Below are 24,675 nucleotides of genomic sequence, written 5' to 3' on the forward strand. Positions count from 1 at the left end.
AGTGTCTGAGCTGGTATACAGGCAATCTAATTCTACAGAATCCAGTATTACCTTCTCCAAACACTCTGAAAGAGTCTTCTTCTAGTGCATACAGCTGGCGCAGAAGTGCCTTAGCCTTCTCAACCATCTGCTCAATGCCCAACAGGAGCTCAGACGTGTTGCTGGAACCAACAACTTCATAACCAACAATGATGCTTCCATTTCTACAGTGATGCCGTGGAAACAAAAATAAGATTTATTTTGTCCAGTCACTCAGAGCTTACTCTGTGGGGGTGACATTAGGTCTGTAGGAATAGATCAGACAAATTTGATTTTTCCTACATGGAGCTTACATGCTGATGGAGAAGCCAAGGAAAATAGAAACAAATAACCACTACAAATAAATATATATAATTCTAAATTTTGTTAAGTGTTATGAGAGACAAGTTCAGGGATAAAGTTACAGATATAGAAAACAAACACGGTTACCAGGGTTTAACATGGGGGCAAGGATAAATTGGAAGCCTGGAACTGACATATACACACCACTATATATAAAATCTTTTCCAGATTTTAGGAAGAGATTGAAGGCTGGAGGAGAAGGGGACAACAGAGGTTGAGATGTTTGAATGGCATCACTGACTTGATGGACATGAGTTTGAGCAAGCTCAGGGAGTTGGTGATGGACAGGGAAGCCTGGCCTGCTCCAGTCCGTGGGGTTGCAAAAAGTCAGACAGGACTGTGTGACTGAACTGAACTGATATATAAAATAGGTAACTAATAAGCACCTACTGTATAGCACAGGGAAGTCTACTCCATACACTGTAATCGCCTATATGGGAAAATAATCTAAAAAAGGGTGGATAAATGTATGTATATGTATATATATATAAAACTAATTCACTTGGTTATATAATTGAAACTAAAACAACACTGTAAATCAACTATATCCTATAAAAGGTTCAAAATAAAGTTTCTTCATATAGATCTTTTAAAAAGCATATTGGGACTTCCCTGGTGGTCCAGTGGTGAGGAGCCCACTCTGCAATGCAGGGGATGCAGTTTCCATCCCTGGTCAGAGAACTAATATCCCACATGCTGTGGAGCAACTAAACCCAGGTGCCACAGCTTGAGAATCCATGTGCTGCAGTGAAAGAGCCCACATGCTATAACTAAGACATGACACAGCCAGAAAAAGTCCCTAGAACAAGCACGGAGAGCTCTACGATCTGGGTCTGTACAATTAGGAGAACAGCATCTCCGGAACTGAGATGGGGAAGATGGTGGGAGAAGAATGTGAGAGGTTATGATGGGGGGAGAGGGAGGACCCCCATTTTGGACATGTCACATTTGACATGTCTACTAGAAAATCAACTGGAGATGTTAATAGGCATTGGATATTTGCGTTTGGAATTTAGGGGAGAGGCTGAAGTCAAGTAACACATTTAGAACCCACCTGCATACAGACGGTATTTGAAGTTATGAAAGCTAGTGAGATAATATATATTAATTTAATCCTGCAATTCAGTGAGGGTTAGGCTTAGGGTTATTCTCATTTTATAGATAAGGGAACAAATTCCTAAAGAGAAGCTGGGTCAGATCATCAATTATTAATTGATGGGGACTTCCCTGATGGTCCCATGGCTAAGACTCCAGCCTCCCAATGTAGGGGGCCTGGTGTTTGATCCCTGGTTGGGGAACTAGATCCCACATGCTGCAACAAAGTTTGCATACCACAGCTAAAAAGATCCTGTGGGCCACAACTAGACCTGGTGTAGCCAAATAAATTAATATTTCTTAAAAGTTATTAATTGATGGATAAGAACCTCTGACTCTCTGAAGCTCAATTTTTTTTCTTTTCTTTTTTTTTTAGATTTAAACAAAAATTATTCCAAAGGTCAAATTCTTAATCACTTCATTGAACTAACATTGAGCTACACTGAACTCACAATAAATAAACCCAAATACCTTTTTAGGTTGTAATGGTCACAATGTCGTTTCATTGATATGGCTCTTCTATAGTGTTTGAAAAGATTTTTTCTGCCTATTATTTCATTTGATGTAATTGAGCTTCAGTCAGATTCCATAGCTATTAATAGTTCTGTTTTATAGATAAATAGAGACAGTGAGAGATTAAGATTTACTTTAGATCGTATATGTAAAGAGTAAAACCAAAATAGTTGCATTTTATAAACAAGTCCACTTTCACTGTGATTTTGTCTATGAATTATTGAGGAAAATTTGTAAGATAGATAGATAATTTGGTGGAACATAAATTAGAAATATAAACAGAAAACCAGGATCAAGGAAAATAAAAATGTGAATATTGAATACAAAACTGTTGACTGACTTTCAATTTTGTCTACAAATTTAATAACTACATAGAAACAGAAGTTACATGAATTATATAGACCTTGATATAAGAAAAAAGAAGCAGAGCTTTTCCTAGCACTAAATTTTGAAGAATATTATACATGTGATCCTTTTTGTAAGTACATGAGAAGACTTAAAGGATAATGTTCAAAACAGTATATTTGTAACAAATGTTATTGAAAATTTCCTATAACTATTCTTTAACCATGAAAAAAAAATATAAGAAGCTAAATTCTCTGACCTCTAAGTCACTTCCTCTAACAGACTATAAATAGCTGGTAATCAATACACACATGGGTAACTAACCAAATAGCTTTTGAATTAAAGTATAAACAAAAGGATAATTTACTAAATACCTCTCTATTTGCTGTAGACAATGACTACTGGGCTTTGAAGTATGGTGCATCCATGATATCTACACAAAAAATTTAATATTTTACCCAAGGAGCCCCTTCTGGCTCCCAGTTATACAACATTACACCCTCTCTGCTGAGGTGCAAATCCATGCCTTCACAACCCACGACCCTCATCCCCACGCCTCGCCCCTTCCTATTCATGCCTTCCTGCTTCTTTCCAAGCTCTGCCCTGCCATCTGGGTGTCTGATTCTAGTTTCTGATCCATAGTTTTGAGAATGACATTTAATATTTATGCTTGCAAAAACATTTAAGTGAGAACACAGGCTTTCTTCTTCAGACTTTTTCAAGCATCACAGACTTTTATCCAGCTTTAGTAAGAATCCTACACCAAAGACCAGTTCTGACCTATTTTCTGTCGTGGTCACTTGGAAACAGCATGAGACATCCTACTTGGCTCTGGGGAGGCCCTTCTAAGACCACTGTGGTACTTACCGAAATTGGGTGACTCGAACGGATTCAAAACCTTGGATTCTTTTGTATGCTTCCTTTAGCTTTACAAAAAGAGCGAAGGGCAATGTGTTGATATTTGTCCCCACACAAGAAAGACATGTGAGCAAAAAAATGGATGCAGACAATAAATAAAGCAACTAAAGCATTGAGCAAAGGAAAGAGACATGACAGGGGGTAATTGTGTGTTACAGAAACACTATTAAAATGACAGCAGAGAATGGACCCCTGCACACATACAGTTTAATCTTGAGGAGGCTAATAAAGAACGCAGAAGCAATTGCTTAGACTAGAGGATGAACTGGGTGCCAGATAGTATAATAAATTCACCCCAAATCTATTTTCTCCTTCCCCTAAATAAGCCATTTATTTCAACAGATGCCTAAGCGAATCTACTTGTGAAGTATTTGTGTATGTCTTCAGTCAGGACCACACCTGAACCACCAGCCTAGCCAGAGGTAGTTTTATGTGACTTCACTATGAAGTCGAGAATTTTGGAGAGTAACTCTCTTTAGCCTCTAACAAGAGAGGCTTCTTGAAGGAAAAAAAATCCCGAATGTTGACAATTGCACTTAGATCATGAAAACTTTCTTTTGACAAATAAAAATCAGAAAATAATCAATAAGGCTTGGTTTAATATTACCCTAATGAATGAGCAAAACAAAGCGTTAAAGGAATGAAAGGAATAATCAGCTGCTTATTACTCCTTGAAAGAATATGTTTAAAATATATTCCTTGTGGTTAGAGAGATTAACTGCTGTGTAAGAACTAATTGAAAAATGAATAAATATGTGTTAAATAAACATGTTGAATCAGAAACATCTGAACTTATGTTTAACCAACAAGTTCTTATGTAATAAGAGGAAAATGCTTACCTGCATTTCAATTCCAGTGGTATATTTGGCGTACATAGCAGAAGATGAATCCAAAAGGTCTCCTGTAAATTTTTCATTAATTTTGAAAGTACCCCAAACTTCTATGGAAAATAAGAAATTTACAGAGATAAAAATTACTCACTTGATAAAGCATAAAATTACAAAAGTCTAATTCAGCCCATCCATTTGACAGTGGTATTTCAATTCTTTTATTTTTATTTTTTTGGTCAATTTATTTTTATGATGAATGTTCCCCTAAAGTAAGTAATACAGGAAGAAAAATAATTCTCTTTTGTGGTTTTGGAACATAATGGGAAATTGCAGTAATCAAGACTACCTTTTGTTGTTGTTCAATGGCTAAGTCATGGGCGACTCTGATATTCCAAGGACTGCAGCACTTCAGACTTCCTTGACCTTCACTATCTCCTGGAACTTGCTCAAATTCATGTTCAATGAGTCAGTGATGCTATCTATCCATCTCATCCTCTGCTGCCTCTTCTCCTTTTGCCTTCAATCTTTCTCAGGGACTTTTCCAATGAGACAGCTCTTTGCATCAGGTGAAAGTATTATAGCTTCAGCTTCAGCATCAATCTTTCCAATGAAAGTTCAAGGTTGATTCCTTAGGATTGATTAGTTTGAACTCCTTGCAGTCCAAAGGACTCTCAAGAGTTTTCTCTAGCAACACAATTTGAAAGCTTCAGTTCTTTGGTGCTCAGCCTTTTATATGGTCCAAAACACACATCTGTACATGACTACTAGGAAAAAACCTAGCTTTGACTATATGCGCCCTTGTCAGCAAAGAGATATCTCTAGTTTTTAACACACTGTCTAGGTTTGTCATAGCTTTCCTTCCAAGGAGCAAGCATCTTTTAATTTCATGGCAGCAGTCACCATCCACAGTGATTTTGGAGCCCAAGAAAATGAAGTCTTTCATTGTTTCCACTTTTTCCCTTTCTATTTGCCATGAAGTGATGGGACCAGATGCCATGATCTTAGTTTTTTGAATGCTGAGTTCCAAGCTAACTTTTTCATTCTCTTCTTTCACCTTTATCAAGAGACTCTTTAGTTCCTCTTCACTTTCTGCCATAAGAGGGGCATCATCTACATATTTGAGGTTGTTGATATTTCTCCTGGCAATCTTGATTCCAGCTGGTGATTCATCCAGCCCTGCGTTTCGCGTGATATACTCTGAATAGAAGTTAAATAAGCAGGGTGACAATATACAGCCTTGACATACTCCTTTCCCAATTTTGAACCAGTCCATTGTTCCATGTCCTGTTCTAACTGTTGATTCTTGACTTGCATATAGGTTTCTCAGGAGACAGGTAAGGTGGTCTAGTATTCTCATCCCTTTAAGAATTTTCCACAGTGTACTGTGATCCATAGAGTCAAAGGGTTTAGTGTAGTCAATGAAATAGATGCTTTTCTGAAATTCCCTTGCTTTTTCTATGATCTAACAGATGTTGGCAATTTGATCTCTGGTTCCTATGCCTTTTTAAAATCCAGCTTGTACAGCTGGAAGTTCTCCATTCACATACTGCTGAAACTTAGATTGAAGGATTTTGAGCATTACTTTGCTAGCCTAGTGAAATGAGCTCAATTGAACAGTAGAGTAGTTTGAACATTCTTTGGCATTGCCCTTCTTTGGGACTGGAATGAAAACTGACCTTTCCGAGTCCTCCGACCACTGCTAAATTTTCTAATTTGCTGGCATGTAGATTGTAGCACTTTAACAGCCTCATCTTTTAGGATTTGAAATAGCTCAGCTGGAATTCTATCACCTCCACTAACTTTGCTCGTAGTGATGGTACTTCAGTCCCACTTGACTTCACACTCCAGGATGTTTGGCTCTAGGTGAGTGACCACAGCATAGTGGTTATCTGAGTCATCAAGACCTTTTTGGTACAGTTCTTCTCTGTATCCTTGCCACCTCTGCTTCTGTTAGGTCCATACTGTTTCTATCCTTTATTGTGCCCATTTTTGCATGAAATGTTCCCTTGGTATCTCTAATTTTCTTGAAGAGATCCCAAGTCTTTCCCATTCTATTGTTTCCCTCTATTTCTTTGTATTGTAAACTTAAGAAGGCTTTCTTATCTCTCCTTGCCCTTCCTTGGAACTCTGCTTCAGATGGGTATATCTTTCCCTTTCTCCTTTACTTGGATGGGGTGCTATTTCCTCTTCCAGTGGCATGGCTCATGACTTCATTGAGTTATATAAGCCCCTTTGCAATGGCAAAGCTGTGATCGATGAAGGGGATGACCTTTTAAGCAGGTAAGCAAGTAAGCACTCATATGTGGTTGCAAACAACAGTCACGCAATGAAATATATCTCAATTTAGGCACTGAGCTTAAACATTGTCCCTACTGAAAAAAAATGTTTTTTTTTTAAATCACTATTTGCTAATTCCAACTTAACGCTTGCTTACCTATCACTGGTGCCTTTCTGCTCTGGGACAGGCTATTCCCTACCTCTGGATGGACAAATCCTGTGTCTTTCATTCAGGACTTGGTTAAATCCACCTCTTTTGCAAGGCCTTCCCCAGGTCCCATATAAAGAGTCTTTCCCTCCTTTAAATTCCTACAGTACTTTATCCATACTTCCCTTCCAGCCTTTACACCTACACATCCATCTGTGAATACACCTCATGTGTGTACATTCCCACTCTATTTGGAAAAGACCCTTGTGAATGTAATCCCTGTCTGATTCACGTTTGTATTCCCCCAAAGATGGATCAGAAATGGACCACTTTTCAAAGAGTAGGAGTCCATCAAAATCTATTGAAAATATGACATCATCTTTTTACATGTTTTAACAATCTGGCCTCCCCAAGCAGCTTGCTAATTCAACAATAGCAAGAGAAATGCCTTATAGTGACCTCCCAGAATTTGCTCCAGATCTGGGTATAAAGATGGTGCTTAATAATTACATGTTATCTGGGGAGGAAAGGATTGGTCATTTGGGATTAGCAGATGCAAAGTATTATATATAGGATAGATAATCAATAGGTCCTACTGTATAGCACAGGGAACTATATCCAATATCTTTTGATAAACCATAATGGAAAAGAATATGGAAAGAATGCATGTATTATATGTATATACATATACACATGTATATGGACTTCCCAGGTGGTGCTAGTGGTAAAGAACACTCCTGCCAATGCAGGAGACATAGGAAACATGGGCTCACTCTTTGGGTTGGGAAGATCCCCTGGAGGAGGGCATGGCAACCCACTCCAGTATTCTTGCCTGGAGAATCCCATGGACAGAGGAGCCTGGCAGGCTACAGTCCATTGGGCTGCAATGAGTCAAACACAACTGAAGCAGCTTGGTATGCACAGAGGCATGTGTGTATATGTGTGTGTGTGTGTGTGTGTGTGTGTATCTGAGTCTCTGCTGTATAGCAGAAATTAAACACAACATTGTAAATCAATTGTATTTTAATACCTTTTTAAAAATAAATAAGTAAATAAATAAGCATCACCTTAACCTGAATTGCTGTGGTCCTGAGAAAGGATCCAAAGGATACCCAGGGAAGCTGGGCTATTTCAGGTCCTCCTTTACTCTTTGCTCCACGCTACCAAACTCTGGAGCTTCAAGATAACTGGACTAGTCACTGGGGACATTTCCTAAGGTCATTAGATCTGTTGGCCCACATTATCCAGGTCACCTTATCATACACTGAACATCAACCTAAGCTGGCAGTAGCTCCCTCAGCATCCACTGGTTTCCTAAGTTAGACTTTCAACTTCCATTTAGTTTTGGCAGTTCATTCAGTGCATGTATTTGTTGGCAATTTAGAGCATTTCTTTCACTATAGTTACTAGATAACTCTCCCTGTTTCACACCTCTGAATTTTTATTTTCTGAAAATTGATGTTGGCCCAAGAAGTGGGGAAAAAAACATTATTTACTCCCTGATTTGGAATTCCAGGGAATCTCCCTAAATTTCAGAAGAATCATAGAATTGTCGAGGTGAACTAGATGTACCTCTAGGATAAACTGGCACCCAAACACCAACTTGCATATCTGAATTTTCTGCACTTACAAATTTCTCAGTGTGTCCAGTCAAGCCTAACATGGTACGTCATCACTGCCTTTCCATCTCCCTGTAAACACTAGCTCTCCTTTGGAAGGCAAAGAGAAACATAGGGGCACAGATCTAGGAGTCCTTTTCCTCTCTGTCACATGTGGAGGTAGGAGGCGCCCTGGCTCCCTTCTGGGTATCCGTAGGCGCTTACTTGTTCTCTCACAGAAATAGACACTCTGGGTGAGGTTGCTGGAATGACAGTCACAGCTCTGGAGTGATCCTGCCTTGAGAAGGGAGCAATTCTGGGGATCGAGGCACTGGGGAGGAAACCAGGAATAGCTGTCTTCACAGGCACAGCGCAGGACCCCGTTCTGGTAGCCACAGTCTGCAGGCAAAACAGAGTTTGGTCTCACCGGGTCTTTTTCATAAACTGTCTATAGCCGAGTTCTCATTCTTGGCTTTGACACAGAATCTGAACCAAAAGCTAGAGGTATCTCTCTCCAAAAGTTAGAATAATGAAACCAAAATGGAAACAAGCATGTTTAAAGTTAAGGAAACATCCTGCTCAATAGATACTGAGGTTGGATCAGAAATCCAGTAAACAACAATCAAATATCTTGGAAAGTGAAAGTGTTAAGTCTCTCAGTCGTGTCCGACTCTTTTTGACCCAATAGACTGTAGCCCACCAGGCTCCTCTGTCCACGGAATTCTCCAGGCAAGAATACTGGAGTGTGTTGCTTTTCTCTTCCCCAGGGGCTCTTCTCAACCCAGGGGTCAAACCCAGGTCTCCCACATTTCAGACAGATTCTTTACCATTTGAGCCACTAGCATCCAAAAGAAGGATGTATGTTCCATTGATACCCTTTGAATGGAGAAAGAAGCAGAAGGTTTGTCAACCTGAGAGTTATTTGAAGGATTCTAGAAGGTATTTGTCCACTGTCTTATTGGAGGCTCTCAGCCTAGCATCACTCCCCCAAAGTCTCTGTTAACCATGTGGAAAAGACAGAGAGACCTTTCTGTTGAGAGTTATAATGAAAAATTCTATTAACCAATCCTATATGTTTCTACTTGACCTAAAACTCCCACCAAAAATCTTTCCTTTTTAACAGACAAAAAACAAAAAACTTGGGGCAAAGTTACCAGACAGTTGTGAAATTACACACAACTGGGCACAGTAAGTGGTTCTCAAACTTGATCAGGCATCAGAAACTTCTGGGAGGGGTCTCATTCCAAAGTTTATGAGGCAATGTCTGGGATCTGCAATTTTTTACATTCCCTGTTGCTGGGTTGCCAGTCTGGGTACCACACCCTGAGAACTCTTGCTTTAGATAAATTTAGATAAATTACTTAATTTCTCCTAACCTCACTGTGGTGGTTCTTAGTGGGGCTTCCCAGGTAGCTCAGTGGTAAAGAATCCTCCTGCCAAGCAGGAGATGCGAGTTCCATCCCTGGGTCGGGAAGATGCCCTGGAGAAGGAAATGGCAAACCACTCCAGTATTCTTGCTTGGAGAATGCCATGGACAGAGGAGCCTGGCAGGCTACATCCATGGGGTCACAAAGAGTTGGACACAACTTAGGAACTAAACGACAGCAACAACATTCTTTTCAGCCATAGCTATTGTGGGGGTGATGGATTCCACAGGATAGCCTAAGCTCTACCAGAATCAGGCATCACATTTCCCCATTTCTACTCCCAGTCAACAGAGACGGACTCACACGTGGTGGCCTTTGCTCTGATTATCTTCACTGGCTCAGGTAAGAAAAATGACGAAGGCACCGAAAACTTCAGAAGTTCCTTCAGCTCTTTTTTCTCCTTGGAATTTCGATAGTGCACCTGCAGCAGCAGCTCATGTTCCTGGATTGAGCCTAGAGAAGAAGAGAGACAGTAAGAGGCATTCTTTCTCGGTCTGGGAGGGAGATACTACGGAGCAAGTGAGGGCAGAAGAGAGGTCAGGTTCAGCGTGCGGCTCAGGGAGGCTGCTTGGTATTCACTTCCGCTCATCCAGTCACGGACTAAAAATAAGCCTCCAGAGTAAAGCATGCAGATCGCCCACACAGGCCCAAGACATATCTCTCTCTGACTTCTGCCAGACTAGCTGCTCCGTGTTCTCCAATCCAGCTCAGCTCCGACGTCCTGATTCTCCCTACTTCTCAGGTCACATCCAGAGTCAAGCTTCAGGGTCAAGGCTGACGGGAAAAGAGGTGAGGACATCTTAGTCACTCTCCCCTCCTGCTCCTTCAGCTCTGGTCTCCTGAAAGCACCTCTGATAGTAAACCCCCAGTCCGGACTTCTCCAGTGGTCCAGTGGTTAATACTTCGCTTTCCAATGCAGGAGGCGTGGTTTCAATCCCTGGTTAGGGAGCTGAGATCCCACATGCCTTCAGGCCAAAAAACAACAGCAAAAAAAGAAGCAATAATATGTATACCTATGGCTGATTCATGTTGATATTTCATAGAAACCCACACAATTCTGTAGTTATCTTTCAATTAATAAAAATAAATTTGAAATTAAATAAAAGAAATAATATTGCAAATTTGATACTTTAAAAATGATCCACACCAGAAAAATCTTTAAAAAATAAATAAATAAATAAAGCCCCCAGTCCCCTCTTTCCTCTCCAAAGAGCCTTTCCCTCTCATGCACAAATGTCCCATTAGTTAGCTGAGTCTGATACTGAGATGAAATGTCAAAGTAACACCAAAGCGAACCTTACTTGAACCTTAATACACTCTCACGTCCACCTTATCGTTTCTGAGCAGCACCTCTCGTTTCCTTAAGAAAAGGCCATTAGGTGCTTTGGGCTGGGAGAGAAGAGGAACCCCACCCAGAATTTACTTAGACACATTCACATGAAATTTGGTATCAAATTCCACAGGGTCTTAATATCCTCCCAAGGTCCTCTGTGGACCCCAGACTGAGAATGTCAAGGACTTCAGAGACAAAGAGGCAAAGGTGAATATCTCTTTCCCCCGAGTCTCATTTCATTGCCATTGGCAAAGAAACCTCTAAGAATCCCGTAGATTTCTCAGGACACCACCGTGCTTTCTACGGGCACAAATGAGATGGGAAGCGCTCCTATGAAACTGTCTCATTTCTTAGGGGTCCTGGGGAGTTGGAAGATTTATAGGGAAGAAAAGTAGCTGAATCAATCCCTAGGCGAGGAGGGCATGACAACCCACTCCAGTGTTCTTGCCTGGAGAATCCCATGGACAGAGGAGCCTGGCGGGCTATGGTCCACAGGGTGGCAAAGAGTGGGACATGATTGAAGTGACTGAACACACACACAGGACAATCCCTTGGCTTCTTGGAAGTAAATCCAGAGGTTGCAGCCTGACCTGGGACATTAACAGGAGACTCCTGTCTGTCATGGTTGCCATCTACTCACCTCTCCCCTGTCTCCTTCAGGCTGGAAACTCTATTCCAGCCTTGGGAATTGCCCCTGGTGATGAGGGCTAAGGAGATATGCACTCCCATGGCTCAGACAGGTAAGAGGTGGAAACTGGGTTAAGGCTGACCCTGTCACGCTTTTCAGGGATTAATGCTTCTTGTTCTGGAACCAGACCGACTGGGGTTGAATCACGCCTCCACCTGCCCCGCCCCTCCCTGGGCTCTGTCAGTTTCCCACTCTGTAAAATAAAGATGGTGACTGAACCTAACCGATAGGATCCATGTGGGAATTTAATTCATCTAACACACCCAAAATAGTGCCTGGCATTTGTAGCAGTTCAATGTGTGCTTGTGCATTTACCATTTTATGGCATTTCAAGTTGAAATTCTGATTTCATTTTCCCAAAAAATTGTGGCCTTGCTACAATGTGGGGAGGTCTATGGCCCTGTGAGCATATTGTCAGATGGGAGATATACTGTGGTGGTTTAGTTGCTCAGTCGTGTCCGACTCTTTGACCCCATGGACTTGTAGCCCACCAGGCTCCTCTGTCCATGGGATTCTCCAGGCAAGAATACTGGAGTGGGTTGCCATTTACTTCTCCAGGGGATCTTCCCAACCCAGGAATTGAACCCGGGTCCCTGCACTGCAGGTAGGTTCCTTACTGACTGAGCTATGAGGGAGGCCCAGACGGATTGGGGTGGAAGGTTCACTGCACCATAACAAAGCTTCAGTGGTCTGACCCAGGAATCTAACAACCATCTGTGTATATTGTTTCCATGGGGAAGTACATTCAATGCTTGAGACATCACACTTGCAAATCAAATTTCAGACCACCACTCATTTCTAGATTGAAGGCTGTGCCTATAATTACATTATTGGGATCAAGACGAGGAAGGAAAGGAAGAATATGGGGCAGCTACTGGCTACTGGCTGGGCGCGGGGTAGGATACTATGCCTATATTATATTATTTCATCCTCACAAGGAATTACTGTTATTATCATTTCAGATTTGAGGTATTTAACGACATGCCCAAGATTATACAACCCATCAGAAGCACTCCTAGAACTTAAACCCTGCTCTCCTGGCTCCAGTGACTCAGAAGGTAAAGAATATGACTGCAGTGCAGAAAGCCTGAGTTTGATCCCTGGGTCAGGAAGAACCCCTGGAGAAGGGAATGGCTACCCACTCCAGTATTCTTGCCTGCAGAATTCCATGGGCAGAAGAGCCTGGCGGGCTACAGTCCATGGGTCTAAAAGAGTCAGACATGATTGAATGACTAACACTTTTACTTTTACTCCTGGTTCCAGTGTATGCTTCCAGTGTATGTAAGAGTCTTACCTTGAGGTTTTTCCTTATTCACAATGAGTTCTCGTTTTGTTTTGATGCCATCATCCCTCTGATAAAAAGGAAAAAAAAAAGAATTACAGCAAGGGTTTGTCATGTTGTATTTCATAAGGCATTGTTGGATTTCCCAGATAAATTAAAATTGTGTATCTAAAACCTAGCAGGATGGTGAGTGGATGCAAGACAAGACATGGCTGAGACACCTTTTGAGCACAGATCTGAAGGAGGTGGGAAAGTGAGGATCTCTGAGAGAGAACTTTCCAAGAGGAGGGAGCAGCATGTGCAGAGGCTATGGGATAAGAACATGCCTGGCACATGAAGGTCAGAGTAGCTATGTGGTGTGAGGGAGGGGGCAGGAAGTGAGGTCAGAACTCTCCGGGGAGGCAGGTCCTGTAGATCTTTCTTGGCTGTGGCAAGGGCTCTACAGGACAGGGAACTATAATCGATGTCTTATAATCACCTATAATGGAAAAGAGTCTGTAAAAGAAAACATATGCATATATATTGGGCATATACCCCTGGTGACACAGGGGTAAAGAATCTGCTTGCAATGCAAGAATCTTGGGTTCGATCCCTGGATTGGGAAGAACTCCTGCAGAAGGAAATGGCAACCCACTCCAGTATTCTTTCCTGGGACATCCCATGGACAGAGGAGCCTGGTGGGCTACAGTCTATCAGGTCGCAAAAGAGTTGGAGATGACTTAGCAACTAAACACCTCAATCACTTTGCTGTATACCTGAATCTAACACAGCGTTGTAAATTAACTAAGTTAGCTAAACTAAAATACAAAACCTATTACTTTAATTTAAAAAAATGGGAACTTCCCTGGTAGTCCAGCAGTTACAAAACCATCTTCCAATGTGGGGAACACAGGTTCCATCCCTGATTGAAGAGTTAAGATCCCGCCTGCCGCATGGCAGCTAAGCCTGTGAGCTGCAATTAAAACCTGACATGGCCAAATAAGTAAATTTTAAAAATAGACGACTTCTTATTTTTAAAATGACTATTGGGAAAAAAAGAAAGTGAGAATAGGTAGGGAAGGGTCCAAGGATTGCTAATGTCGATTAAGGTGGTTTATATGCTTTGGGCTGCCGTCTATGGGGTCACACAGAGTCAGACACGAATGAAGTGACTTAGCAGCAGCAGCAGCATATGCTTTTTCTCCGTCAAAGAGGCCATAGGAGAGTTAGATGTGATCTCCAGGATGGCTTAGTCCAAGATGCTGGTTTTGCTGTCAAATCATCTAAGCTCCAGGAGATAACATGACTCGTCTAAGGCCACACAACTAAGGAGGTAATATTGAGACAAGAACCCAGCACTTCTGATTCCAAGTTTACGAAATTATATCATTTCAGTTGCCTGGAGAGTGATGGGAGTTCAGAGTGGCAGAAAGACAGAAAGGAAAAAAGGACATACACCAACTCACCTCTAGGAAGCCATCTCGGCCCTTGGTGATCATGAGGATGGAGAAGAGCCAGAGAGGAGGAAATCTCATCTTCTGCTGGTCCCTCCTGCTCCCGGAGTCACAGTCTGTGACTAGCCCTGTGTGCCATGCAAGGATAAGACGTGAAGACAAGACATTCAAACCAAAATGTTAAAATGCATTGGGGGGGTGGGGGTGGGGATGGGGGAGTACTTCCCTGGTTGTCCAGTAGCTACGATTCCAAGCTCCCAATGCAGGGGGCCCAGGTTGGGTCCCTGGTCAGAGAATTAGATCCCACATGCCACAGCTCAAAGATCCTGCATGCCACAGCTAAGACCTGGTGCAGCCAAGTAAAATAAAACTCCCAGAGGGGTAAAACCAAAGTGGGTTCATTAGGCACTCTGTGGGTTTGGTTATTTTTTTCACCAGAGACACCATCTCTTCTAATCTCACTGTAGAACTAGTGAATTTTTCTCTTTACAAACTTACTAGACAATTTCTCTGGAGTTTCTTCTAAGTGATCAAATATGACTCAATACAGGGCTTCCCTCTTGGCTCAGATGGTGAAGAATCTGACTGCAGTGTGGGAGACCTGGGTTTGATCCCTGGGTAGAGAAGATCCCCTGGAGAAGAGAATGGCTCCCCACTCCAGTATTCTTACATGGAGAATTCCATGGACAGAGGAGCCTGGCAGGCTACAGTCCATGGGTTTGGACACGCATGTGTGACTACCACTTTTACATGACTCAGCATAGGCTATTTTAAAATCTTGACTTGCTTCACTTTGCAACTGAGTGCACTTAACGTCCAGCCTTTTATATTTCACTGAGGTTTTCTTTTCAGCTCAGTAAAGACAAACACTCAAATAACCAAGCACCCTAGAAACACTAATATTAAGATAGAATCAGAGTATTTTAGCATTAAAATAGTCACAAACCAATCAAATTTCCTTCTTCATAGTTCATGCGGTTAGCAACAAATTGTCCTCCAGTTCATGGTTATCTCAGAATAATTTAGACACAACTCAGCCCACAGTCATGGCCATAAAATGCCCTTTACAGCTCCATGGGAAAAGATGAAGAGCTATGATTCCCCAGCATTGCAATCAGTGCCTGGAGTCAGCAGCACAGAAGATCAGCCCAGCACTTACCTTCCTCTCTGGGTGCCCTTTAAACTTCATGCACGCTTTGCCATCTCAACAGCACTGCCCTGTGCTTTGCTCTCTGATCTACAAGAAAGTAGAGCAGTTGGGAGGGATGGAAGAGGAGGTTGTTAGCAGATGTAAGCTTTTATATAGATAACGAATAAACAACAAAGTCCTACCATATAGCACAGGGCTGTGCTGTGTGTACTTGGTCACTTAGTCGTGTCCAACTCTTTATGACCCCATGGACTGTAGCCCACCAGGCTCCTCTGTCCACGGGGATTCTCCAGGCAAGAATACTGGAGTGGGTTGCCATGCCCTCCTCCAGGGGAATCTTTCCAACCCAGGGATCAAGCCCAGGTCTCCTGCACTGCAGGCAGATTCTTTAACCATCTGAACCACCAGGAAAGTCCAAGAGTACTGGAGTGGGTAGCTTATCCCTTCTCCAGGGGATCTTCCCCACCCATGAATTAAACCGGGGTCTCCCGCATTGCATAGCACAGGGAGTTGCATTCAATGTCCTGTGATAAAGCATAATGGAAAAGAACATAAGAAAGAATGTATATATAAGTATAATTCCTGAATCACTTTTTACTCAGCAGAAATTAATACAACATTGTAAATTAGCTGTACTTCAGTTTAAAAAAATACATTGATTTAGGGACTTCCTCAGCTTCCCAATGACTAAGACTTCACAATCCCAACAGAGGGGGCCCAGGGCTCGATCCCTGGTCAGAGAACTAAGGTCCAACATGCCACTACTAAAGATCCCACATGCCACATTGAAAATCGAAGATTTGAATTCTGCAGCCAAGACCCAGTGCAGCCAAATAAATAGATAAATATTTCTTAAAATATTGATTAAATAAAGAAAAAAGACATTAAAGACAGTGCAACCACTGCCACCGATATGGCCTATCTGTTAGTAGAGTGTCTTTCTAGGGCTTTCTAGGGCAGCATGAAAAATAAGCCATGGGACACACACCCCTTTTGTACTTACCTGCTCCCCTTAGTGAATGGCGCTCACATGCCCCATCCCCTGCCTGCCAAGACTTCCCCTAAATAGACTGCTTTGACCTTCTTTGGGCAGCAGTCCAGACTCCAGATCATTCTTCTCCGTCTTGCTTCCCCAAACCTACCTGCTGTGAGTCCTGGTCCCTCTGACTCATGCTCTTTGCTTTCTGAAAGTGATAGGTTTTTGTCTCTGGTGTGATTGTTTTTTCAGATATATACTATGCATATACACCATCATGCGTACAATAATAGCTAGCAGGAAGCTGTTGCATAGCACAGGGAGCTCAGCCTGGTGCTCTGTGATGACCTGGAGGGTAGGATGGAAGGGATGAGAGAGAGGCTCAAGAGGAAGGGAATATACGTGTGTGTGTGTATATGTGTATATATAAATGATTCATGTTGTTGTATAGCAGAAACTAATACAACACTGTAAAGCAATTATATTCCAATAATAAATGTTTAATTTAATTTGTAAAAAATAAAATTAAATTTTTAATTAAAAGTGAAATTTTAAAAAATTAAAAATTGACTCCATAAAAATAGACATATTTTATAACATGAGTCTATGTATATGGGGGCTTCCCAGATGGCACCAGTGGTAAAGAACCCGCCTGCCAATGCAGGAGACGTAAGAGACTTGGGTTCGATCCCTGGGTTTGCACAGAGTCGGACACGACTGAAGTGACTTAGCACACAGGTATGCACGCATATTTATATTGGGGCTTCCCTAGTGGCTTAGATGGTGAAGAATCTACTTGCATTTCGGGAGACCCAGGTTTGATCCCTGGGTCAGGAAGATCCCCTGGAGAAGGGAATGGCTACCCACTCCAGTATTCTTGCCTGGGGAATTCCATGGACAGAGGAGCCTGACGGGCTACAATCTATGGGGATTGCAAACCACTGGACCTACTGAGCAACTAAAAAAAAGAAAGAGAAATATAGATGTAAATATAGATAGACACACACATGCGTAATAAAACGTGTCTATCTATATCTGTATTATGTGCATATACACACTCATACATAATGAAATTTCATATTGAAGTAAAATAGCTGAACAGTTTTGTGAACTAGAACTTCTTTCCCTTTGTCCTTTGGATATTTTCTATCTGTTCTTATTTATACATATGTTGTTATTGCTTATTTCTTGGTGAACTGCCACATCCTGCTAAACTGAAACCCTGATCCTAAGTTCCAATTTACCACATCCGGCTAAGCCAGTTTTCCAGTATCTTCCTGAAGCCAAGTCACATTGCAGAGGGAACTGGTGCTCTTTCTAGCCCCTTTCCCACATTTTCTCCACTTCCAGGGATGATTTTTAGCATGACCTCCTCTTGCTGTCTTGTGCCAGGGCCTGCTTCCACGTGGGAGGCTTGGCACTCACACGGCTTTTTCTCCCCATCTCTCTCTCTCTCTCTGAAAAATCTCTTTCTCGCATATGGCACCCGGGCTGGGGCTGCAAACCCAACGTGAGGAGGCCTGGGCTATTGTTCCAAGTGTGTGAGGAAACTCTCATCCTCTTGGCCTGTTTATTCTCTCTTCTTCCCCCACTGGAGGGTGGAGCATGGGCTTTCTGTCTCCTTGGACTTACTAGAAATGGTAAACTGGAACTTTAATCAGGGTTTCAGACCAGGGATTCCCAGTCACTGGTCCAGAGGCCAATCATGAATAGCCAGACTATGAAAAGGAGAGGGAGGCATTGAGAAGAAGAAAAGGAAACACTTCAGGGCCAATTTGAAAATACAGGCACCCCCATTCCACCATAAACCTACTAAATCTTATGCAGACCAGGCTCTGCCATATGTGCTATTAAAGCTTCCCAAGTGAGGCTGACCCCTAGACAGCTCTGAGAGCTGTTATTCTAAACTGCTTCTAGGAGAAGAAAAAAAGGTTCTGCTCCAAGGCTGATTGGAAAGACTGAAGCTGAAGCTGAGGCAAAGAGCGGACTCATTGGAAAAGATCCTGATGCGGGAAAGATTGGGGGCAGGAGGAGAAGAGGGTGACAGAGGATGGGATGGTTGGATGGCATCACCGACTCGATGGACAAGAGTTTGAGCAAGCTCTGGAAGGTATTGAAGGATGGGGAAGCCTGGCCTGCTGCAGTCCATGGGGTCTCAAAGAGTCAGATACAACTGAGCGATTGAACGACCACAATTGAGGCTAATACTGTGATCTGAATTCTCCTGTTGGAGTTTGAGACCAAAGTTTCAACTTACCAAACTGTTTTCTTTGCTTCCTTGGTACACTCAGCTTCCTCTGGGGTAGGGTTGGAACACTTACAGATAAATAAGGCATAATTTTTAGTGTTAGGTATCGGCCACACAATATTTGGGACACTGTTCATTGTCCAGGATGACTGCTGTTTTTCTGAAATTCAAATGTAACTAAGGACTTCCCTGGTGGTCCAGTGGTTAAGACTCCACACTCCCAATGAGAGGGCCCAGGTGTGATCCCCAGTCAGGGAACTAGATCCCACATCCCGCAACTCAAGAGTTTGTGTGCTGCAGCTAAGACTTGGAACGACCCAAAATAAATAAAAATTAAAAAACAAATTTAACTGGGCATCCTATATTTGACAACTAATGGTAGACGTGGGTATCTCAAGGTGCATGGGTCAAAACAGGCCCTGTGGTTAGCCTGCCAGGATTCAGGTCCTGGCTTGGACATTTATTAGCTGGATGCCCTTTGACACTTTCTTAATCTTTCTATGCCTCAGTTTGCTCATCTATAAGATGGGGAAAGTTGTATCAAATTCAGAGATTCTTTAGAGAATTGAATGAGTAATTGCATACAGAAACCTACAGCAACGCCCAGCAGATGGTGAGCCTCAGTGATTGATAGCTGCTAATATTAGCACAACTAGCATTTCAATCTCACCACCAGTTTCCATAGTAACTTGTTGGATTGTTTCAGAATTTGACTTCAATCTGAGTCAAATTAACTAATCAAATAAAAGGTACTCCTGGGTTGATCGCCAGCATGGTATCAATGGAGGGATCCAAGCTCCAAGGAAGTAAAAATACATGTTTACAATAACTGAGTTAACTGATTCTAAAGATGTTCAATTGTGTGTGTGTGTGTGTGTGTTGAGGAGTTGTTGTTTAGTCGCTAAGTCGTGTGTGACTCTTTTACGATCCCATGGACTGCAGCCCACCAGGCTCCTCTGTCCGTGGGATTTTCCCAGGCAAGAATACTGGAGTGGGTTGCCATTTCCTTCTCCATGTGTTGAGGAGGTGTAATCTTAAATCCTACTTAAATTTGTCTTTGCTAGAGGCAAGCCCCATGGTATTTTCAGCACTTCCTTCTCAGCTGGAAGTGTCTTGATTATTTAAATAAAAGAGAAAAGTTCTTAGAATCCATGTGTCCTCGACACAGATGAGGAGCTGTTGTTGTCATCAGAGTGTGTGTTTGTTTACATCACACCTCGCTGGGGGTCAGTGATACCTGACCTACAGCTGTGTCGGCCCTGGCATCCATGGGAAGGCTTGGCCATAGTGGGACCCCCTTCACTTCCTTGAATTCATTCAACTGAATTCATTCCTGATAATCCCTGTCCTTCAGTTTTTGGAGAACAATCATTTGCATTTGCTATTATGCTTCTGGAGACAGCTGCCCATTATCTTCTCGGTCTTCCAGTTGGGTATTTATGGATCAAATATCATTTATTTATGTCAACAGCTGTCTCCTTATCAACAGCGCGGTGCTGAACTGGGACTGCTCTCACCTACAGTTTCCAGAATTTTTAGCAACAACCTATTCTTAGGCAGAGTTGAACTCGGGCGGCTTTCCTGGCATCAGTATTGATGGGATTGTGTTTCTTCCTCTATAAATAAAAGAATTCCCAGTAGAATCATCATCCTCCTCTCTGCCTTGGACTCATGTGCATGCACACATATGAGCCTGTGCACACACACACACAAACACACACACACAGGAACAACAGATCTCCAACTGGGATATGAAAGAAATTATGATTCAAAAAGAACTGCTTAACAGGTGAGAACCTGCCAAACCGTGGTTTTATTTTATTCCTTTTTTTTTTTTATGAGTTTTTGGTCATGTTTTCATTGGGATCTACCTTTGTATAGGAATCCCTGAGCCATTTGCCTCTGAGAATTTCTTCGTGTTTTTCAATAGGCAGATACAGTAGAGAAGACAGGTGGAAATATAGGTGGGAAACAAAAAAGATAACCAGTCACACTTGGAAAAATATTTGGTGGTTTGCTCATTTTTTTGAGCTAGACTAACTTCTTCTGGAAGGACTATAAAGTTATGTAAAATTTCAGTGAGTGTCTGTATTGTGTCCCCAGTACAATTTAAACACATATTTTATATATTAGCATGTTTTTAGTATGTTAATATTTAATAAACTTGGTGGGAAAAGACCTAGATGAATTAGACCCTAACCTCAACTTTGTCCTTTATCTGTTAGAATTTGTGCAAGCTATAAAGAACCCTTGCTGGACTCAGTTTCCTCTTCCTTAAGTAAGCAAGAAAATAAGATGCACTCAGAACTGTTCTTATTCAGATTCCATTATTATATGCTCATTTCACAGTTTCCATTTGTGTACCATTTATGTAATTGTTCTTTACATTAGTGCCTGTCAGTTACTGAATCTGAGCTTGGAGAGATTAATTTTTTTTTTTTACTGGACTCTATTCCTATTTTCTCTAGTTATTATCATTCCTGAACATCTTTTAAGGTGAGCTGAGAATCTACTTAGAATTAAGTCCTTAGGATGAGAATAGCAGTGGGGTGTTTTAAAAACTCCCAAGGCTGAAAGAGATAAAAGAAGCTACTTTGTTAAGCTGACCTTTCCCTTGGGACACTTCACCAATCTGCAAAGCTTTAATTTTTCCCATCGCTCCCTCCAATTTCCTAGGCAGTATGTATGCTCATTGTAGCTCCACCCCCTTGGGGAAACTCCAAGAACCGTGATCAGACATACTTTTGAAAACAGCTGCTGCGTTGCTTGAGTTTCTCTCCTGCAACGTCCCTATTTAAATTTCCGATGGTTCACTGAATGGCTCTCCTTTCAGACTCTGGCTTAAGACCCTATCTCTTCCCTGATCCTTTTTCCTCCACAAATTAAGATATATATTTTTTTAAGTCCCTGTGTCTTTTGCCATGAATTGGACCGTCAGCTCAAGAGCATTTCTCCTGTTGTTGATGCTGTCAGCATAGCTTAACTGTCTGCTCCCTCCTCACATGGATTCTGGTTTGGTTTTTTTTTAATTCATTTATCTCAGCTTTACATCTCAAGTGTTACGAGCATGCTCTGTCTAGTCAGATTCTTTGCTACCCTATGGACTGTAGCCCTCCAGGCTCCTCTCTCCATGGAATTTTCCAGGCAAGACTACTGCAGTGGGTTGCCATTTCCTCCTCCAGGGCATGTTCCAAACACTGAGATCAAACCCGAGTCTCCTACATCGCCTGCATTGGCAAAGAGATACAGAATGACTTGTCATTCTAAGCTCATCACCCAATACTTCTGCGGGTGTTCTAGTTTATTTCTCATAGACAAGTCTAGCTCCATTCTGCTGTAAAAAGCCTGACTGCCAGCCTCAAGGGTTGGGTCTATTCCAACCCCCTGTAACGAAGATTTTCTCCTGTCACTCACGGTTCAATAGAGCACAAGTTACCAACAAGCCCTTAAAACATGATTAATGGCACTCCAGAGGAGGTGCCAAGCTCTTTCCTGCAGCCAAGACTTCAGCTTAGCAATGGGGACCCAGCCTTCCTGGAATCCCCTGGTCATTATTTGCCATCTACCCCACTTGATTTTGCCTACTAACAATCAGAAAAGCCCAGAAAACTTGAGCTTCCTCTTGGACTGTTTACTTGAAAAAAAGTACCTGAATAGCACTCAAGGGAGGGGATAGTTACATAAGAAGAAGTAAGGATAATTCTGATTTACAAAAAGCTTTCATATGTATTGCTTTATTTTGGCTATTAAGTGGGAATTATTTTGGCTTCACACTTGTATAAAATGAGAAGTGTAAACCTAAATTCTAAATAAAAAGACTGTATCTTTGACTTCCTTAAATTTCTCTCCCTAAAGAACCTGGTATTTCTCTTAGACTCTGGGCCCAGTTCATTTTATTGCTTGGGCTGTGGTTTTTTCTAAAATTGGAGTATAATTGCTTTACATTGTGTTAGTTTCTGCTGTACAGTGAAGTGACCCAGCCATGTGTACACATATAGCCCCTTCCTTTTGAAACCCCCTCCCATTCCTCCATCCCACTTATCTAGCTCAAAACGGAACACCGAGCTGAACTCCCTGTGAAACGGAGCGGGACCCTATGGTCCTTGCCCCGCGTGTCTCTGCCTGCCTTTGGTCTGTGGAAAACTTTAGTCAAGAATACGTTTAATCATAAAAGTGAGAAATGCTGAAACAAAGAAAAAGAGTCGAAGGAGACTAAATAATAATAATACAGTCATTAAGTGTAGTCAAGGATCTTTAGCTCTTTTTCAAGGGCTGTAGATAATATTCAGAGCCATATCCTGTGAGCCATCTCACAGATATTAAAACACCGGGTGGGAGAAGTTAACTACATGATGACCAGACTGTACCCAGGACGTGAGCTGCCACGGGTTCAAGAACTGGCTGCAAAGAAATGGAAACAAATGGACCTGGAAGTAAAGATTAATCACACCCCAAACAACTGAGATGATGTTGGTCAGACCACTGATGACCAATTCGAAGATGGCTATTAGAGATGACTGTGCTGTTTCCACATGTAGCTCAGTTAAGCTCTCTTGATGCAAGAAAAAGAAGAATGTTATGTTTCAAAGCTATCTTCCTAACAAATGTGAATGTCATTTTGTATCCAAGGAAACCTAACTCTTCAAGAATGAAAACACAATTCATCAGGCCTACTGGGAAGACCCTACAGAACAGACTTTGTGGGGTCTTCAAGGGTGAAAGGTCAGATTAAGTATCTTACACACTGTTCTTGCGTGATCTGTTTTTAAATGAGTAAAATAATATCTGACTTCTCATTCAATGCTCACATTGATAAGCTTTGTTTCAAATCTACCAAAAAAACACTCATTCTATAAGTTTCCCTAAGCATATGAATAGTATTTTCATCATGATTTCCTAGTAAGTAAAAGCCTATTTCCAAATGATTTTTCTAGAAATAAAACCATTTTCCTGGCATTCCGTCTATCCTGCAAATACCATACCAATTCAAAACAAAAACACCTTCACATTATGTACAGATGAAAAGCAAACACATTATCATGGTAAATTTGTTATTTAGACTCCTAAGGATGGCATCACCGACTCGATGGACATGAGTTTGAGTGAACTCCGGGAACTGGTGATGGACAGGGAGGCCTGGCGTACTGTGATTCATGGGATTGCAAAGAGTCGGACACGACTGAGCGACTGAACTGAACGCGACTGAACTGAACTGAATCTGTCTTAACCTTTTTCTTGTTCATCCTTCATTCCAGATTATTTTGAGTTTTTATAGACATGGCCAAATGAGCCTCCTAATTTGGATCCAGTTACATTCCCTGGTAAGATGTAGAAATGCCTGTTTCATCACACTGGCCTCAACATGGTTATAATGCTTGCCAAACTGATTGGCAAATTTTAATCTAATGGTTTTAATTTCTAGGCTTTTGATTATTGGCCATTTATATGTATTTTTCTGGTTTGACTATTTAAGTCTTTATATCAACTGTTTCTGTTGAAATGTTCACCTTTATCTTAAGAGCTGCTTTTAGGAGCTCATCATAGCATGGATATAAGCTCTTTGTCACTCATGTTATAAATATTTGCCCATCATTTGTCTGTGGTCTCTTAACTTTTTATGTTGTCCTGTTTAGCACAAAGGTTTAAAATATTCATGGAATCACATCTGCCAATCGCTTCCATTACGGATTTTAAATCTGGGGTCATGTTAAAAAATTTTTTTCTATGTAACTATGGTAAAAAAAAAAAAATCCTCTTATTTACTTCTCACACTTCTTTAGGTGAGTTCATTTGTTTGTTTGTTATACACATTTAAATCTTCAATCTTCCTGAAGTTATTTTAGGTTTTTATATAAAATACAGCTTTAGGGCTTCCCGGGTGACTCAGTGGTAAGTGGAAGACAAGGGTACAATTTCTGGGTCAGGAAGATCCCCTGGAGGAGGAAATGGCGACCCACTGTAGGATTCTTGCCTGGGAAATCCCATGAACAGAGGAGCCTGGTGGACTACAATCCATGGGGTCACAAAAGGGTC

General features: G+C 41.7%; 1 protein-coding gene across 2 annotated transcripts in view; it reads right to left on the reverse strand.

Annotated features, from left to right (window-relative positions):
* Nucleotides 1–24,675, reverse strand: part of ADGRF1 (adhesion G protein-coupled receptor F1) — a 44,962-nt gene that overhangs the window by 14,917 nt on the left and 5,370 nt on the right. For both annotated transcript variants that reach the window (XM_055405894.2, XM_055405891.2), the window contains exons 2-9: nt 15,428–15,505; nt 14,281–14,396; nt 12,848–12,905; nt 9,836–9,985; nt 8,331–8,504; nt 4,092–4,192; nt 3,202–3,260; nt 52–203 (exon numbers count right to left, since the gene is read on the reverse strand). In XM_055405894.2, coding sequence (XP_055261869.2) covers nt 52–203; nt 3,202–3,260; nt 4,092–4,192; nt 8,331–8,504; nt 9,836–9,985; nt 12,848–12,905; nt 14,281–14,349 — 763 coding nt within the window. In that variant the 5' untranslated portion in view covers nt 14,350–14,396; nt 15,428–15,505. The remainder of the gene's footprint in view (nt 1–51; nt 204–3,201; nt 3,261–4,091; nt 4,193–8,330; nt 8,505–9,835; nt 9,986–12,847; nt 12,906–14,280; nt 14,397–15,427; nt 15,506–24,675) is intronic.

Source organism: Moschus berezovskii, chromosome 23 (assembly GCF_049115385.1).
Source record: "Moschus berezovskii isolate FMDL1 chromosome 23, NW_MosBer_1.0, whole genome shotgun sequence".
Lineage (NCBI taxonomy): Eukaryota > Metazoa > Chordata > Mammalia > Artiodactyla > Moschidae > Moschus > Moschus berezovskii.